The sequence below is a fragment of the Mirounga angustirostris genome, unplaced genomic scaffold, assembly GCF_029215605.1.
Source record: "Mirounga angustirostris isolate CCGP_5_RB_7025 unplaced genomic scaffold, mMirAng1.0.hap1 SCAF_4, whole genome shotgun sequence".
NCBI classification, from domain to species: domain Eukaryota; kingdom Metazoa; phylum Chordata; class Mammalia; order Carnivora; family Phocidae; genus Mirounga; species Mirounga angustirostris.
In genome coordinates, this window is record NW_026991712.1 from 95,291,602 (window position 1) to 95,309,053 (window position 17,452).

Consider the following 17,452-nt stretch of genomic DNA (forward strand, 5'->3'; position numbering starts at 1 on the left):
CTTTTCATCAAGTTATCCAGAGCTGATCTTGAAATCTAAGGATGGATTTGGATGATTTATTGGAGCAGATTTCTATTCTCTATGACCTTTTTTTATTTCTCTCTGTGTCATCATACCTTGGTTTTAGGCTCTCCCTTCCTCGCCCATTTTTTTAAATGATGTAGTTATAAGTGTCCTTAAGTAAACTCCTACAGATAGACACACATCCTAATTATGTGAAAACACTATATGAAGTATAGCAACTAAGCAACCATAAATGACACCCCCCTTCTTTTTTATTTTTTCTTGTTGCCAGTCACTCAAGGAAAGTTCTTTCTCTATTTCCTTATTTCTCTTTATTATTTTACCCCGTGGAACAAAATAGACCATAATTTAGGTTGAGGAATGCACAAGCAGTACCCGATATACATTTATGAGAAAGGAAAGGAAAGCCATAGTTTTAGAGAAATGATATTTTACATAATTGATAGTGACATCAATTTGTATGATCTTTTTTTTTTTTTTTTTTTTTTTTTTTTAGAGAGAGAGAGAGGGTGCCTGAATGTGCAAGGAGCAGGGAGGGGTAAAGGGGGAGGGAGAGAGAGAATCTTAAGCAGGATCTCCACAGAGCCTGACACGGGGCTTGATCTCATGACTCTGAGCTCATGACCAGAGCTGAAAACAAGAGTCGGATACTTAACTGACTGAGCCGTCTAGATGCCCCTCAATTTGTATAATCTTAAAAGAAACTGCAAGTCAATCCTTTCTTTTTTTAAAAGAAAAGAAAATATTTCTTGTTTTATTAGACAACCTTAAATACATTTTTTTCTAATATCCTTAAATATATTTTTCTAGTTAAGGGTTCACATAGACTGAAAGCAAGCCTGTTAAATTGGCTAAACAAGGATGTGTGTAGACAATGAGGTCACTGCAGGGAAATGCATGTAATCAGAGAGGTATGATCCCTCGGACCTACAACCTAGGCCCAGGTTAAGAATTTTAGGTACCTGGGGCCCCTGGCTGGCTCAGTCAGTGGAACATGTGACTCTTGGTCTTGGGGTTGTGAGTTTGAGCACCACGCTGGGTGTAGAGATTACTTAAAAATTTAAAAAAAAAAATCTTAAAAAAATTTATTAAAAGAATTTTAAGTACCTGAAGTCATTTGTTTATTCCCATTTCCTGCATTTATTAAACATTTATGGAGCACACATTATGTCTCCTGGGAAGTTAATCTTAAGACACTTTACAATTATAGGACTGTGGGGAATATGGGAAAATTAACTTAGGATCCAACTGGGGAGAATCTCAAGTACTTGGCTAAGGAGTCTGGGCTCTTTCCCAGCAGCAAGGGGGATTCACTGAAGTTGTTTTGGGCATGAGAGAGATAAAGAAAGCAATATTTTAGTAAGATTAATTTGGCATAATTGTTCCTTAGTGAATTTGGATGAGGAAAGAAAAGTGTGCCGGTGAGTTAAGAAGCAACTGGACCAGTTCAAGCTTTAAGGTAGAGGGTCTGAATTAAGGTACCTGTGGTGGACATAGGAAGGAAGGTCGACACAAGATACTGCATGGGAAGAATCAGTTGAACTTGCTGACCCAGTTAGAGGTGGGAATTGTCAGAGTCACCACAAGTGACTCTCGGTTTCCAGGGTATAGTTGCCTGGGATAAATAAAGATGATGCGAGTGGCATTGACAGTGGGAACGATGCTGATTTTGGTTTGAAATGTGCCAAGTTGGAGGCTCTAATAAGATGTGGAAGTGGAAGGTCTAGGATATGGTGAGGAATTTAGGCCTGGAACTTAGTAATCAAATCTCTATGTAGAAATTTGAGAGTTCTCCCATCAGGGTTGGAACTATAATTGAATTTGAATCAGCTAAATAAATTTCAAACCCTCCCACTGGTATGCCTTCTCTAAGAGTATATGGTATCCCCGAGCGAAGGTATAGAGTGAGAGAACAGAGAGTTGAGGACTTAACTTTGGAACTTTGGAGAACTCACAACCGGAAGGCAGAAATGGACAGAAAGCCAGTGAGATAAAGTAGACGTGGGAATGAGAAGGCAGAGAAGAAGGAGGAGAACCAAGATAATGTGGACTAGTAAAGGCCAAGGGAGGAGGAGATTTTGAAAAGGAAGTTAAAGAGATTGAAGACTGAGTAGATCCTGAGGGATCGGACCTATAGGAAGTAGTTAATGCTCTTCACATGATCCATCCACCGTTAAATAGTGGGTAGATCATGAAAATTATTTTCTGTGGTTCAATTCAACAAATATGTATCAGCGATCACAGATGTTTCCCCCTTTTCTTTCTCAGATTGAGTAAGGCTTCACAAGTTCAGCTCTGTTAAAAGCAGTTTATTTTTTTAAAGATTTTATTTATTTATTTGACAGAGAGACACAGCGAGAGAGGGAACACAAGCAGGGGGAGTGGGAGAGGGAGAAGCAGGCCTCCTGCGGAGCAGGGAGCCCGATGCGGGGCTTGATCCCAGGACCCTGGGATCATGACCTGAGCCGAAGGCAGATGCTTGACGACTGAGCCACCCAGGCGCCCAAAAGCAGTTTCTTTAAATGATAAGGGAGTTAAACAAAGTCTGGGACGAGGTTGATTCCTAAGGAGCTACAGAGGGACTATGATTTTCTCTGATCCGAAAGTCTGGTCTATAGTAGAATATTGGAAAATGGGAGTAATTTCAAGGAGTTACTTCACTACGTTGAAGAATCTCGTTGAACCATGTTATGTCAGTCTGCCCTTCAAAAATTTCAGTCCAGTTTTCCATTTAGAGTTCATCAAAAGTATAGTTGAAAAAGAATCATGTACCCGAGTTGTTCAAAACACACTTAAAGTTTTCCAAACACTGAATTGGAAAACCAAGTTTTTAAATTTAAACTCACTAAAATAAAATGAAATAAAATTGAGTTCCCTGAAACTAGCCATGTTTCAAGCACCCATAGCCACGTGTGTGACTAGTGGATGTCATGTTGGACAGCACGGGGTTAGAAGCGCTTACTGCCAGTTAAAGATGCCCAATTAATAAAAGTGGGAAAAATGAATCATTACTTTAAAAGTATATCTTATCTTTACTTTAAAATAGTAAAGTATTTCGGGACTGAAATTTTTGAAATTTTGCTAGATATAGAGAGATTTTATTTGGCTTAAGCTCCATTTTTACTTAAAATAGCCCTGTAGCAGCTATAAAGAAGGTAAACTTTTAGTATCTGATGTTTGTGTGGAGCATATGGTTTGTTTTCAAAAAGACATTGGCTTTTAAAATATTCACTAGTTTCACCTCTAGGTTTTAGCTATTTGTGGCTCAGCTGCTGTAAGTGTGATTTTTTCACTTCTCCAAACTGAAGTCTGCTGACCTTATGCTCTGGGGCTCTGTCCTGAATTGGAGGTAGTTCTAGAAGATGCTACAGATTGCAAAAGTGGACTGTTTGGGCAGAAGAGAAGGAAAGCTGTCTAGAGATAGCTTCTTACCTCTGTACCCTAGGAGGATTTAATTCTTGGAATTTTATTACAGAAGCTGAAAAGACAATCCACCAAGTACAAGGCAGACAAAACCTATCCCACAACTGTGGCTGAGATGCCCACGAATATCAAGAAAAACAGATATAAGGATATCTTGCCCTGTAAGTTTCATTTCTCCCTGTAAACTTGTACCTTACCTTCTCTCCAGCTCAATCATTCCTATCTCTTTTTACCCATTGCCTGCTGACCCTAATCCTGGAACAGTGCTTTGACGAGTTAGTTTGTACTGCTTACAACCACGAAAGAACATTCACTCACTCACTCACTCACTCACTCACTCACTCACTCACTCACTCACTCAGCAAACACTTATGAGTATCCACTATTCACAGTGCTAGGTCCTGACTTACAGTAAACCCTCTGACTAAGCCCTTTTAGTTATACTGTGTCTGTCTCCTGTATTATAGATGATCATAGCCGAGTAGAGCTGTCCCTGGTAACCTCGGATGAAGATTCCAATTACATCAATGCCAACTTCATTAAGGTACACCCTGTATTCTATACTTCTCTAGGTACCTAAACAAGGGGTTGGGATATTAGACCGTATTTCTCTAGGTACCTAAAAAAAAAAAAGGTGGAGGGGATACTAGACAAGAAGAAGAGGATATTATCTGTAGTCATCCCATATAACTTCTGTTCCCCTTTAGGGAGTTTATGGACCCAAGGGTTATATTGCCACCCAGGGACCCTTGTCTACAACTGTCTTGGACTTCTGGAGGATGATCTGGGAATATAGCGTCCTGGTAAGGGCAGAGTTGCTTGTGTTACTCTATTCTGTAGTTGTTGGGGATGGAGTGGGGGAGGGTGTCAGGATATGTGACTGAGGTTTCCTCTGCATTAAAATTGGTGCCTTTTGGGGTCAGTCGCTAGAATTTCAGTGTTCAGGCCAATTTTTGCCAAAATCACAATGTCATCCTTATTCAAGGAAATGAAAGTTCATATCTTGACGGGTTCATTTGTTAACAAGAATTTACTGATTTGAATAGAGAAAAGGGAAGTAAGGACAGAAAGAAGGGTAGGGGCAACATTTTATCATTTACCAAGATTTCTTTTGGGGGTTAAAAAACAAACAAAACAGAAAAAAACAATGACTCTGGGACCCATGTATTAACTGTTCTTTCTAACTACATCAATGCTCTATCTATTTCATCCCCTCAGATCATTGTTATGGCATGCATGGAGTTTGAGATGGGGAAGGTGAGTCGCTTTCCGGTGGACCTAAAGATAAAGGAAAGAGAAAGGGGAGACTTGGTCGCAGAATTTTCCTTAAGTGTGCCTACTTAAAAATTATTCTCATCTTGCTAGCTGTCAGTTTGGGAACGCTAAATGACTCACTCTCAAGGCTTTTTTACCCCTAAGAACTCCTTTTGTCCACTTTCTCAGTAGACTCTCTATTTTAAAGTAAAGATAAGATACACTTTTAAAGTAACGATTCATTTTTCCCACTTTTATTAATTGGGCATCTTTAACTGGCAGTAAGCGCTTCTAACCCTATGCTGTCCAACATGACATCCACTAGTCACACGTGGCTATGGGTGCTTGAAACATGGCTAGTTTCAGGGAACTCAATTTTATTTCGTTTTATTTTAGTGAGTTTAAATTTAAAAACTTGGTTTTCCAATTCAGTGTTTGGAAAACTTTAAGTGTGTTTTGAACAACTCGGGTACATGATTCTTTTTCAACTATACTTTTGATGAACTCTAAATGGAAATAAAATGTTTCCAATGGTAATTTAGGGTATTGAGGTGTGCTGTAAATATAAAACACACACTGGGTTTTGAAGACCGAGATAAGAAATGTCAAATATAGAATATCTGTTTTATATTGATTACATGGGGGGTTTTTTTGATATACTGGGCTAAGATGTATTATTAAAATCAATCTCATTTTTTTTTCATTTTTGAATGGGGCTATTCGAAAACTTAAAACTTCATGGGTAGCTCACATTATGTTTCTATTGAATAGTAGTACTCTTCTTACTTCCTGTTGACATTCATAATTCCAGTTAAAACCAAGCTTTCAGGGGCGCCTGGATGGCTCAGTTGATTAAGCATCTGCTTTCGGCTCAGGTCATGATCTCAGAGTTCTGGGATCAAGCCCCTGTGCAGTCCATTCGGGCTTCCGGCTCAGTGGGGAGTCTACTTGTCCCTCTCCCTCTGCCCTCCCTGCCCCCTGTTGTACTCTCTCTCAATTAAATAAAATCTTTAACAACAACAACAACAAAAACCAAACAAGCTATCACTTAGCTTGTGCAGCTTTGCTTTAGTAGACATGATTTCTGTTAACCCTTTTGAAATACAGTAGTCCCCCCTTATTCATGTGGGATACACTCCAAGACGCCTAGTGGATACCTGACAGTGTGGATAGTTCCAAACCCTATATACACTGTTTTTTTCTATGCACACATACCTGTGGTAAAGTGTAATTTGTGAATTAGACACAGTAGGAGTTAATGACAATACTAAAATAGAACAATTATAACAATATGCTATATGTTATGTGAATGCGATCTCTTTTTCTCAAAATATCTTATTGTATTGTATATCTTATTGTATTGTATATCACCCTTCTTCTGATGATGATGTGAGAAGATCAGATGTCTACATGATGAGATGAAGTGAGGGCAATGATGTAGGTGTTGTGATGTAGGGTTAGGCTACTACTGACCTTCCAACAATACATCCTGGACTATAGTTAACTGAAAGACCGCGGTTGACCATGGGTAACATGGAAAGCAAAGCTGTGGATAAGGGGGGACTACTGTACTGAAAATGTCAGATCCCCATTTCTACTTCTTCAGACTTCTAGGAAGTCTGTAATTTACATATCCTTTAGTGTTTTTCCCATCCTTGGAGATTCCAGACCACGATGTTGGGGTTGAAGCCTCAGGGGATTAGATGGTCCTAACCTAAGGTGAAGGACACAGCTAAATTTGCTTCTGAGTGAGGAAGTGGGTTTTGTTACCCAGAAGAGACTAGAATATTTGGAGGGGAGTCATGACATTCTGCTTTGTGTGACAGAAAAAGTGTGAGTGTTACTGGACTGAGCCAGGAGAGCAACCGTGGCAAGTTGGCCCTTTCTCCATATCCTGTGTGAGTATGATGCCTGCTTCTGTTATGGCCAAACCGATGCTCCAGGTTCTACTTTATAGAGATTAGTTTTTGAACATTAGTTTTTGAAATAACTAATATTTGAATTTACTTCTTAGGAAGCTGAAAATAGAAAATCTGATTACATAATCAGGACTCTAAAAGCTAAGTTCAATAGTGTAAGTATAAACCCGAATGGTAAACTCAAGAGCCCACAGAGGCAAATACATATGTATGTGACTTGGGCTGGGCACAAGACAATGGGGAGCGGTGGGGCCTTTGATGTTCTGGATAAGTCTTCACATGCAAAAGAGACCTTTGGTATAATCCCTACTTCCCAATCTATTACACACCATGGCACACTTCTAAAATGATAATATTTATAGGATGAATAGAGGCTGTGCAGTGAATAGAGGCTGGGAACCAACTTGAGAGCTCATATTGCCCCGTCTCTCTACAGCAAAGGGGTTTAATAGATCAGCATGCCTGTGACCCACTTGAACTGGTGAAGCACACCAGTTGGGAAGCTCTGGTTTGGACTATCTTAATATCTACCACCTCTTGTGAGTGGGGCAAGGCGAGACAGACCAATAGTCAGTGTTCTCAAATGGCATGTGGTCCCCAGAGGCCTATAGAGAAAAAAGCAGCATAAATTGCCAACAGGACAGAGATGCTACTTAGGAAGTCAGAGTAATCTTGTGGTAGAATGAGGTGGGGTCCTAACACTGAACTCTCCTTTCATTCTGGCTATTTTTTTATAGGAAACTCGAACTATCTACCAGTTTCATTACAAGAATTGGCCAGACCATGATGTGCCTTCATCCATAGACCCTATTCTTGAGCTCATCTGGGATGTGCGTTCTTACCAAGAGGACGACAGTGTTCCCATATGCGTTCACTGCAGGTATGATGCTGTTCTATGTACCTTCCACCCCAAACAAACCAAACATCACAGTCTGGCCAGGACTCCTGCTGTACCTAAAGGAAGACAGACTCTGTTGGAATTTAAGGTGGTACAAGCAAATAGGATGTAGGCTCCTGATCCTAGTCTCACTTTTTCCAGTTGATTGGAAAGGAACAAAGCTTAGAAATGAGTGATTGAAAGAGCAAGGTCCAGGGGCGCCTGGGTGGCGCAGTCGTTAAGCGTCTGCCTTTGGCTCAGGTCATGATCCCAGGGTCCTGGGATTGAGCCCCGCATCGGGCTCCCTGTTCAGCGGGAAGCCTGCTTCTCCCTCTCCCTCTGCCCCTGCTTGTGTTCCCTCTCTCACTGTGTCTCTCTCTGTCAAATAAATAAAATCTTTAAAAAAAAAAAAAAAAAGAAAGAAAGAGCAAGGTCCATAGCAAAAACAAACTATAATAAATTCAAGCATTTAATGAATATTAAATTATTGAATTAAAGCATTATATTAATATTTTCTGACAAGTTACTTGGAAACAGTGCAGCTCTAGAGACTCTTGCTTAGAGAAGTCACCTAGGATCTGTCCTGAGATTTGGTGTGGGCATGTGGCAACTGACAAACATGCTCTAGGAAATGGGGGGAGGGGTTGGAACGTTTCATTGCCTCTAGGTTCCTTCTTCCTCAGTCTACTGGTGACATTTCCCAGCTACCATCGATGATCCATCCTCTGCAACTATACGTGCTCCTGTGATCTTTCATTTCAGTGCCGGCTGTGGAAGGACTGGTGTTATCTGTGCTATTGATTATACCTGGATGTTGCTAAAAGATGGGGTAAGTTTCTCTCCGCAGGCACTGGCTGTCTGCTTACCCTGTTAGTTTCAGACTTAGGAATTGTTTGGTTCTTCCAAACATCCATCTCCATGACTCATCTTTTCTAGAGTATTCACTGTAGACTCGCTTTGTCAGATGATTAAATTAGGCCCTAGGTGGGTGGTTCTCAAAGTGTGGTTCCCAAACAAGCAGCATTGGCATCACCTGAGAACTTGTTAGAAATGCAAAACCTTGGGCCTTGCCTTGGATGGAATGAAGCAGAAACTCTGGAGGTGGAGGGGAGGGGAGGACGGGCACCAAGCTCTCCCGGTGCTTCTGATGCATGCTGTAGTTTGAGAATCACTGCCCTAAATTCCACAGTTACCCTTCCTTTATCCAAACCACTTTAGTGGATGGACTCAATTTACCACAATCAAACCTTGTGTTCCGATCTCTAAGTCATTTTTTATAGTCTAATAGGAAGTGGGAAGTTTGAAATATAGGCTTTAAACATATCTGCCACCTTCTTTTATTTCATGAAATTCTCATACTTGCTCATCTACTCGAGCCTTCTCCCTCATTATATTTTTAACTTCAAACATTTGATCACCCCATGTGAAATCATTTTCAAGAGTTTCTTCAATCTTTTCTGGGGAAAATACCAGGCTCTAAATCACGATGCAAGTGATGAGAAATGTCATTCATTTTAAAAATGCATTCTTTTTCGGATATTATCTTCTGTTAAGAGAGCAGATATCATGGGAGTGACAAGACTAGGAGAAATAGTTTATTAACAAAGCTAAGGAACAAAGGAGTAAGATTTTTTTTCTTTTATTTGATAGATACTTCCTGAGAACTTCAGTGTTTTTAGTTTGATCCAGGAAATGCGAACACAAAGGCCTTCATTTGTTCAAACTCAGGTATGCAACTATGGTGAATGGATCATAACACGTGTCTGAGTCTTGCTACATCTCTCTGTTCAATAGTAAGGCCACCCAAAACAGCTGACTGCCCAGCTGTAACACAAACTGACTCTTAGGTAGACTAGCCCATTTGCATTTCCTTGAACTCTGAACAGATCAATTTTTTTCCTGTATCCCTTGCCTTGGATCAAATTCCTCTCATTCCTTGTATTTTACTGTCTGTGCAGAAGATATTAAGAAACTAATGTAATATTTCTTATAAAGGATGTTGAAGAAATTCCACAAGCTGTTTGATTTATTATAAAGAAATAGTTGGGTCAGGTTAACTCGAAGTTTTATAGCAGTAATTCACTTCTGAAACCATAGAAAAATCAGAGCTTTGTCATTTCGATTTCAGGAAGTGGTAAAGGAATCTGGAGAAGGCAGTCTGTATACTCATTTTTTGACTTGATGAAAAATAAAAATAAAAGCAACCATACTCCTATTGCCTAGAGGTAGCCACGATTACTATTGTTCTGTAGTCTCTCCTGATCCTTATTGTATGCATACTTTAAAAAACCATAATTAGAATCATACTATATACGGTTGCATATGTATGACAATATTTTCATCCACCCCAAAGTGCTCACCCTCGTTCACTCCGTTAGGGATGCTCTTCCCCTGTTTTGTCCTCTCTCCCGCTCAAGTTCCACCGCCTAGGTGAAACTTTCCCAGCACAGATCTCTCACTCTCTACAACATCAATTTCACCCAGATTTCCATACCAATAATTTTACCCACATTTCTAAAAAAAAATGGTCTCCATCTTTAAGATGGGGTTTAGCTTTGCCCCATTCATTCATTCACTAAGCATTGATTGATATAAGTAACAGATACTTTTACATAATTTGTTAGAACTACTTTCTCCTGCTTAAATGGCAAGACCCTGAAGTGTTTAAAGCACTTACAAATGAACTTGCACATAGACTTGGAGGTAAAATAATCACCAGTGGAAGTTTAGGTATTTTCATTGGGCATTTGTGAATTGAGGGGAAAATATGAAGAGCTATTGTAATAAAAGCCTTCTGTTTGGCCCACACAGGTTTTCCACTAATAGTTAGTGGAAAAAAAAATTTTTTTTTCATGCGTCGACTGTAGGTGTTTTCTATATTCGACCTGAGGGAAAAAGTTTCTATGAAATAAAAGCACTGGCTGGTTTAGTGCCACCAGACTTAAAAGCAGGCTGACCCATGTAAATGGCTACAGACCCCAGGAAGTATGCACCCTAGTTGTCTAATATTACATTGTAACACTGAATCAATCAATAAAACCCTACCCCATTTCAGAGAAAGTCCATTTCCGGCCTCCTTGCAAAGGTCGGAAGACAGAGGAAACGATTTCTGGTTAGCCTTCACATGTTCATCAACGTTATCAACAACCAGCTGAACAAATCCCTTCCCAGTTGTCGCTGCTTTTTCTGACACCATTCTCACCAGGAAATAGCACTGTAACCAGCTGAGCACTTCCTGTCTGACTTTTCTCTCTTCTTAAAAAAATGGAAGCGTGTACCAACAGATGTGTTGGGTGACACGGACTCTGTAGTGTTCTGCTAAAATTATAATTGGCAAAAGTTGTGCTTTATTTGTATACGATTGTGTGAAGTGCCGGGGAAACCCCGCTGAGGCTCTTTCAGATGAAAAGTAGATCCAAAATCAAGTGCTAGAGCAGGTCCGGGGGGGCAGAACCCCCCTCCTCCCTCCCCTTCGCCCCCCCCTCCCGCCAGGACCTTATTATGGTGGTGGTGTCATTTCTAGACAGTGAAATCCTTTTACAAGCACAAGTTTCCAGACTCTCTTGGGTGGTCTACTTTTCTTGGGTGTCTTTGCTAGGAGAGCATTTCAGCGGCTTGATCTAGAGTCAGAAGATTCAGGTTCGAATCCAAGTCTGGAAATCACTGCTGAACGACCTTGCACAAAATGTAAACAGGGATAATAGCCTACCTACTTTAGAGATCAATTGTCAGGGTCAAGTGAAGAATACATATTGAAGCTATCTATCTACCCATCGACCACAATCTATCTCCCTTTTTCCAGATAAGATGAAAGTGCCTGACCAAAAAATGCATCCGGGATCAGATAAAATGTTTAAAATGTGAGCCAGGAAAATGGAATTGGAGGGTTGATGGTGGAGGGAAGGATAAATGGAATCAGAACATAAAACATGCTGGATGGCCCTTGTATATTTAGAGGTAGAAGATCAAATATTTAGCTGTTTCTAGTAGCCAGAAGTGCTTTGCAATCCTAAATGGGCTTCGCAAACATAAGGGCACTACGATTAAATTCCTGTTGATGGTCTTTTCAGGTCTGCTATACTAGGATTTGACTGATGTTCACACTCCTGAACTCTGGTTCTGTGGTTCACCAAGTTTCTTGTTTGTTTTCATTTGTTTTGGTTTGTGATGCTCTTCAGGAACAGTATGAACTGGTCTACAAGGCTGTATTAGAACTTTTTAAGAGACAGATGGATGTTATTAGGGATCAACACTCGGGAACAGAGGTAAACATTAACCTTGATATTTTGTCTTTTTTTTCATATTTGATTTTGGTCAAGGGATCTCAGATCAGTTGCAGGACTTCATTTATTATTTATTGTCACTTAGTTGGAGCGTCAGGGGTGCATGGGGCTACACTGCAAATCTCCTGTGGAGAAGGACCAATTAATTGAAGTACTTCAACTTAGAAAATGAATCTTTTGGTTAACCTACTGTATACAAGTTTCAGCTCAATTTAGAAACAATAGGAGTGAGTGCAGGGCAAGTGTATATTCTGTTCACAGGTCAAATAGCTGTGTGGCAAGTTAAAAGTGAGAGTGACAGTTACAAAGTGAAATCATAGTTGAGCACCAATGTGATTTTTCAGGTTCCTCTAGCCTCACTTTGATTGCATAAGTCTCATCAAATTTTGGGAATATTTTAAAATATGCAGAGGAATTTTTAGCTGAGGGTCTTACATATAAAAACGATTATGATTTAACCAAATTCCAATTAAATATTGAGTATTCCAGGATATGCTATTTTGATCTCATCACAAAAATTGATGAGTCAAATACTTACTGTGTAGTCACAAAGCACTAGGTTCTGAACAAACTTAAAGAAGATAAAATTACTGATTTACATTTCAAGGGTATATTTTGTAACATATTTCTTAATTTAATTTTTAATATCACATTTTGGATTCTTAATCTGAAAATATTCACTGAGGACCTGCTACCTAGCTACTACCTAGTATTAGGAATACAAAGTATATAAGACATGATTCTGATCATAACTCCTATCAGTCAAATGCTGAATCATGAGGAAGGAAAGAAAGCCAGAAAAACTGTTGAGGTTTGAAATGGACTAAGCAATCCTAGTTAGTGTCAACTTCAAGGGAAAACAATGTGGTGGAAAGATGTGAAATAAGAGTATAGTCTTGTCAGAAATTTTTACTTATATCCTATTTATGTATGTTTTATTGGCTAGTATTCCCAGACCAAAGTTAAATGATAAAGGTGATTAGGGACAACCAAATTTTAATGGGAAAGATTTTCATGTTTCACTATCAAGTGTGATGCTGACTTGATTGGAGATATCTGTTTGTTTGTTTTATACCTCTTAATCCCCATCATCTATTTCACCTCTTCCCCCCCACCTACCTCCTCCCTGGCAACCACCAGTTTATTCTCTATAGTTAAGCGTTTTTTGGGGGCATCTAAGTAGCTCAGTCAATTAAGTTTCCAACTCTTGATCTTAGCTCAGGTCTTGATCTCAGGGTCGTGAGTTCAAGCCCCGTGTTGGGCTCCTCGCTGGGCCTGGAGCCTATTTAAAAAAAAAAAGTCTTTTTTTGTTGTTGTTAATTTTGCTTTTTAGATTCCCCAAATGAGTGAAAACATATGGTATTTATCTTCCTCCGTTTGACTTATTTCACTTAGCATAATACCCTCTAGGTTCATCCATGTTGTCACAAATGGCAGGATTTCATTCTTTTTTATATGGAATATTCATTCGTCTATGGATGGACGCTTGAGCTGCTTCCATAGTTTGTCTGTTGTAAATAATGCTGCAATAAACATAGGAGTGCATATATCCCTTGAAATTAGTGTTTTTGTATTCTTTGAGTAAATACCCAGTAGTGTGATTACTGGATCAAATGGCAGTCTTATTTTTAATTTTTTAAGGAACCTCCATACTGTTTTCCATAGTGGCTGCACCAACTTACATTCTCACCAACACTGCACGAGAGTTCTCTTTTCTCTACTTCCTCTCTAAGACTTGTTTCTTGTGCTTTTTATTTTAGCCATTCTGACAGGTGTGAGGTGATATCTCATTGTGGTTTTGATTTGCATATCCCTGATGATTAGTGTTTTGAGCATCTTTCATGTGCCTATAGGCCATCTGCATGTCTTCTTTAGAAAAATGTCTATTCGGGGCGCCTGGGTGGCTCAGTCATTGGGCATCTGCCTTCCGCTTGGGTCATGATCCTGGGGTCCTGGGATTGAGCCCCGCATTGGGCTCCCTGCTCGGTGGGAAGCCTGCTTCTCCCCCTCCCACTCCCCCTGCTTGTGTTCCCTCTCTCGATGTGTCTCTCTCTGTCAAATAAATAAAATCTTTAAAAAAAAAAAAAAAGAAAAATGTCTATTCATGTCCTCTGCCTATTTTTTAATCAGATTTTTTTTGATGTTGAGTTGTACAAGTTCTTTATATATTTTAGATATTAACTCCTTTGAATATATCATTTACAAATGTCTTCTTCCATTCAGTAGGTTGCCTTTTGTTTTGTTGATGATTTCCTTTCTGTGCCGAAGATTTTCATTTTGATATAGTCCCCATAGTTTATTTTTGCTTTTGTTTCCCTTGCCTGAGGACACATAGCCATAAATATGTTGCTAAGGCCAGTGTCCAAGAGATTACTGTAAGAAATTACCTATGTTTTCTTTTAGGAGTTTGATGGTTTTAGGCCTCACATTTAGGTCTTTAATCTACTTTGAGTTTATTTTTCTGTATGATGTAAGAGAGTGGTCTAGTTTAATTCTTTTGCATGTAGCTGTCCAGTTTTCCCAACACCATTTATTGAAAAGACTGTCATTTCCCCATTGTATATTCTTTTTTTTTAAAGTTATTTATTTATTTATTTGAGACACAGAGAGAGAGCGTGCGCGCACAAGTAGGGGGAGGGGCAGAGGGAGAAGCTGACTCTGTGCTGAGCAGGAGGCCGAACTGCTCAATCCCAGGACCCCAAGATCATGACCCAAGCTGAAAGCAGACACTCAAAAACTGAGCCACCCAGGTGCCCCACCCCATTGTATATTCTTGCCACCTTTGTCATGGATTAATTGATCATATAAATGTGGGTCTGTTTCTGGTCTCTCTATCTGTTCCATTGATCTATGTGTCTATTTTTGTGTCAGTACATACTGTTTTGATGACTCTAGCTTTGTAATATATCTTGAAAAATGGGATTGTGCTATGTCTAGCTTTGTTTACTTTCTCAAGATTGGGCTTTGACTCTTTGAGGTCTTTTGTAGTTCCATACCAATTTTAGGATTATTTGTTCTAGTTCTGTGATAAATGCTATTGGTATTTTGACAGAGATTGCATTGAATCTGTAAATTGCTTTGGGTTGTATGAACATTTTAAGAATATTAATTCTTCCAATTCATGAACATGGTATATCTTTCCATTTGTTGTATCATCTTCAATTTCTTTAATCAATGTCTTTTGCCTCCTTGGTTAAATTTATTCCTAGGTATCTTATTCATTTTGGTGCAATTATAAATTGGACTATTATTTTTCAATTGTTTAAAGAGTGTATTCATTGATTTCTATTTTATTAGGAAATTTTTAGAGAAAGAATGTTGAATTCTGTCAATTGCATATTTTGAATTCATGGAGTGCTCACGTGGATTTCTCCTTTGACTTATTAATACAGTCATACCATTGGATTTGTTAATATCAAACCATCCCTGTATTCTTAGAATTAACCCTTCTTGAGCAAAAAATATTCTTTTTTTTAAAGATTTTATTTATTTATTTGACAGAGAGAGACACAGCGAGAGAGGGAACACAAACAGGGGGAGTGGGAGAGGGAGAAGCAGGCTTCCCGTGGAGCAGGGAGCCCGATGTGGGGCTTGATCCCAGGATCCTGGGATCATGACCTGAGCTGAAGGCAGACGCTTAATGACTGAGCCACTCAGGCACCCCAACAAAAAAATATTCTTTTGATATGTTGCTGGAATATGTGGGCTAATATTTTATTTAGGTTCCAGGAAATGCCAGTACTCAAATTTAGCCCAGTGGCAGGGCCATGGCTCCAGTTGGGTTGTTTGGAGTGGGCCCTTATTCAGTAAATGGAAACATAGCAACACAGTTCAAACTCCCACAGAGAGAATGGGTTACAGTTAACTAAAGAGGACTTCTGTTTCTGGAAAGATCAAATAGACATACTTTTCCCTATTCCTCCCGCTAAGTGCAACTAGAAACCATTATATAATTGACATTATATATAAAACAACTATAAGAAGGCTCTGAGAGATAGAAAGAAGACAGGCCAGCTAAGGACCTTGGAACCTGAGGAAAGACATGATGGTAAGTTCCTTGGGTTTTCTTTTGACTCATATATCCCAGACTGGAAACTGAAGAAGTCAACAACATGGAAAAGCCAGGGATGCAGACAAAAAAGCCCCAACAACAACCTGCTCTGTCTAGACAAAGGACCAGAAAAGGGGCAGTCCAGCAAGACAGAAAACTTTTAGATAATCATCACTCTACTTTAGTTAACACCACAGAAAATAATGGTGCCCCAACCCCACCCATGTCAGCAAAGGCTGAGTGGGGTCCTAGATTTCCACCTTTCTAACACTGTAGTAGAATGCCAGAGTGGTGTCAGAGAAGGTCAGGTAAAGAGGTAGGACTTTTATCCTTAATGGCCTGAAATGAGGGTTTCCTGCAGTGTCATTGGAGACTGCATGGGGAGCAAGCTTCCACTGGACAGTAACATGGTACCCTAATGCCTTCCCACTGAAGTAGTATCTGAAGAAGTCTAGTAGAGAATTAGGACTTCCACCATCATCCAGCAGTGATAAGGCCACCCCTACCACAGTGTCAGTAGAGACCACATGAGGAGCCTCTCCTGTGATGTCTCCCCTTGGGTGTCAACAAAGACTCAGTGAGGAAACTGGTAGAAGTAGAATACACCTGGCAGTAACAAGGCAGTAATGAGGCACAACCTTCCCTTTCCTCTGTAGAATGGAGTTAAAAATAAAAGAACCTAGCTAAAAGAGAAGATTTAACTAAGATCCAGAGCCTCGTAACAATACAAAAATGTCTAGGTTTCAATTGAAATCACTCATCATACCAAGAACCAGGAAGATCTCAAACCAAATGAATAAAAGACAACCAATAGATGACAATACTGAGATGATAAAGATGTTAGAATTATCTGACAAAGTTTTAAAAGCAGCCCCAATTAAAATGCTTCAATGAGCAATTACAAACGTGCTTAAAATTTTTAAAAAATGGAAAGGCTCAGCAATAAATAGAAAAAGATTCAGCAAAAAATCCAGACGATATAAAGAAGAACCAATGGCAATTTTAGAATTGAAAAAGGTAGTAACTGAAACAGAATAGCTTAGTAGATGAGCTCAACAGCAGAATTCAGGGTACATACAGAAAAAAAGAACTAATGAGCTAGAAGATAGAACAATAGGAATTAACCAATCTAAACATCAGAAATAAAATAGACTGGAAAAAAAAGAACAAACAGAGCCTTAGGGAACCTAAGGGACTACAACAAAAAAACTAGCATTGTGTCAGCAAAGTCTAAGAAGGAGAGGAGAAAAAAGGCAAGGCTAAAAAAGTACTTAAAGACTCAGTATAGGGGCGCCTGGGTGGCTCAGTCGTTAAGCATCTGCCTTCGGCTCAGGTCATGGTCCCAGGGTCCTGGGATTGAGCCCCACATCGGGCTCCCTGCCCCACAGGAGGCCTGCTTCTCCCCCTCCCACTCCCCCTGCTTGTGTTCCCTCTCTCGTTGTCTCTCTCTCTGTCAAATAAATAAAATCTTTAACAAAACAAAACAAAACAAAAAAGACTCAGTATAATTAAACTTCTGAAAACTAAAGATAAAAGTTCTAGGAAACAGCCACAGAATAATGATCTTAACTGTAGGGAGAAAACAATTAGTATGATAGCAAAATTGTCATCAGAAACCATG

The 17,452-nt window shown here is 39.5% G+C and overlaps 1 protein-coding gene across 1 annotated transcript in view; it reads left to right on the forward strand.

Annotated features, from left to right (window-relative positions):
• Nucleotides 1-17,452, forward strand: part of PTPN22 (protein tyrosine phosphatase non-receptor type 22) — a 58,344-nt gene that overhangs the window by 11,836 nt on the left and 29,056 nt on the right. The window contains exons 2-11 of the mRNA XM_064588612.1: nt 3,500-3,608; nt 3,915-3,991; nt 4,155-4,250; nt 4,666-4,704; nt 6,528-6,599; nt 6,716-6,775; nt 7,358-7,500; nt 8,260-8,326; nt 9,148-9,225; nt 11,676-11,762. Of these exons, the coding sequence (XP_064444682.1) occupies nt 3,500-3,608; nt 3,915-3,991; nt 4,155-4,250; nt 4,666-4,704; nt 6,528-6,599; nt 6,716-6,775; nt 7,358-7,500; nt 8,260-8,326; nt 9,148-9,225; nt 11,676-11,762 (828 nt within the window). The remainder of the gene's footprint in view (nt 1-3,499; nt 3,609-3,914; nt 3,992-4,154; nt 4,251-4,665; nt 4,705-6,527; nt 6,600-6,715; nt 6,776-7,357; nt 7,501-8,259; nt 8,327-9,147; nt 9,226-11,675; nt 11,763-17,452) is intronic.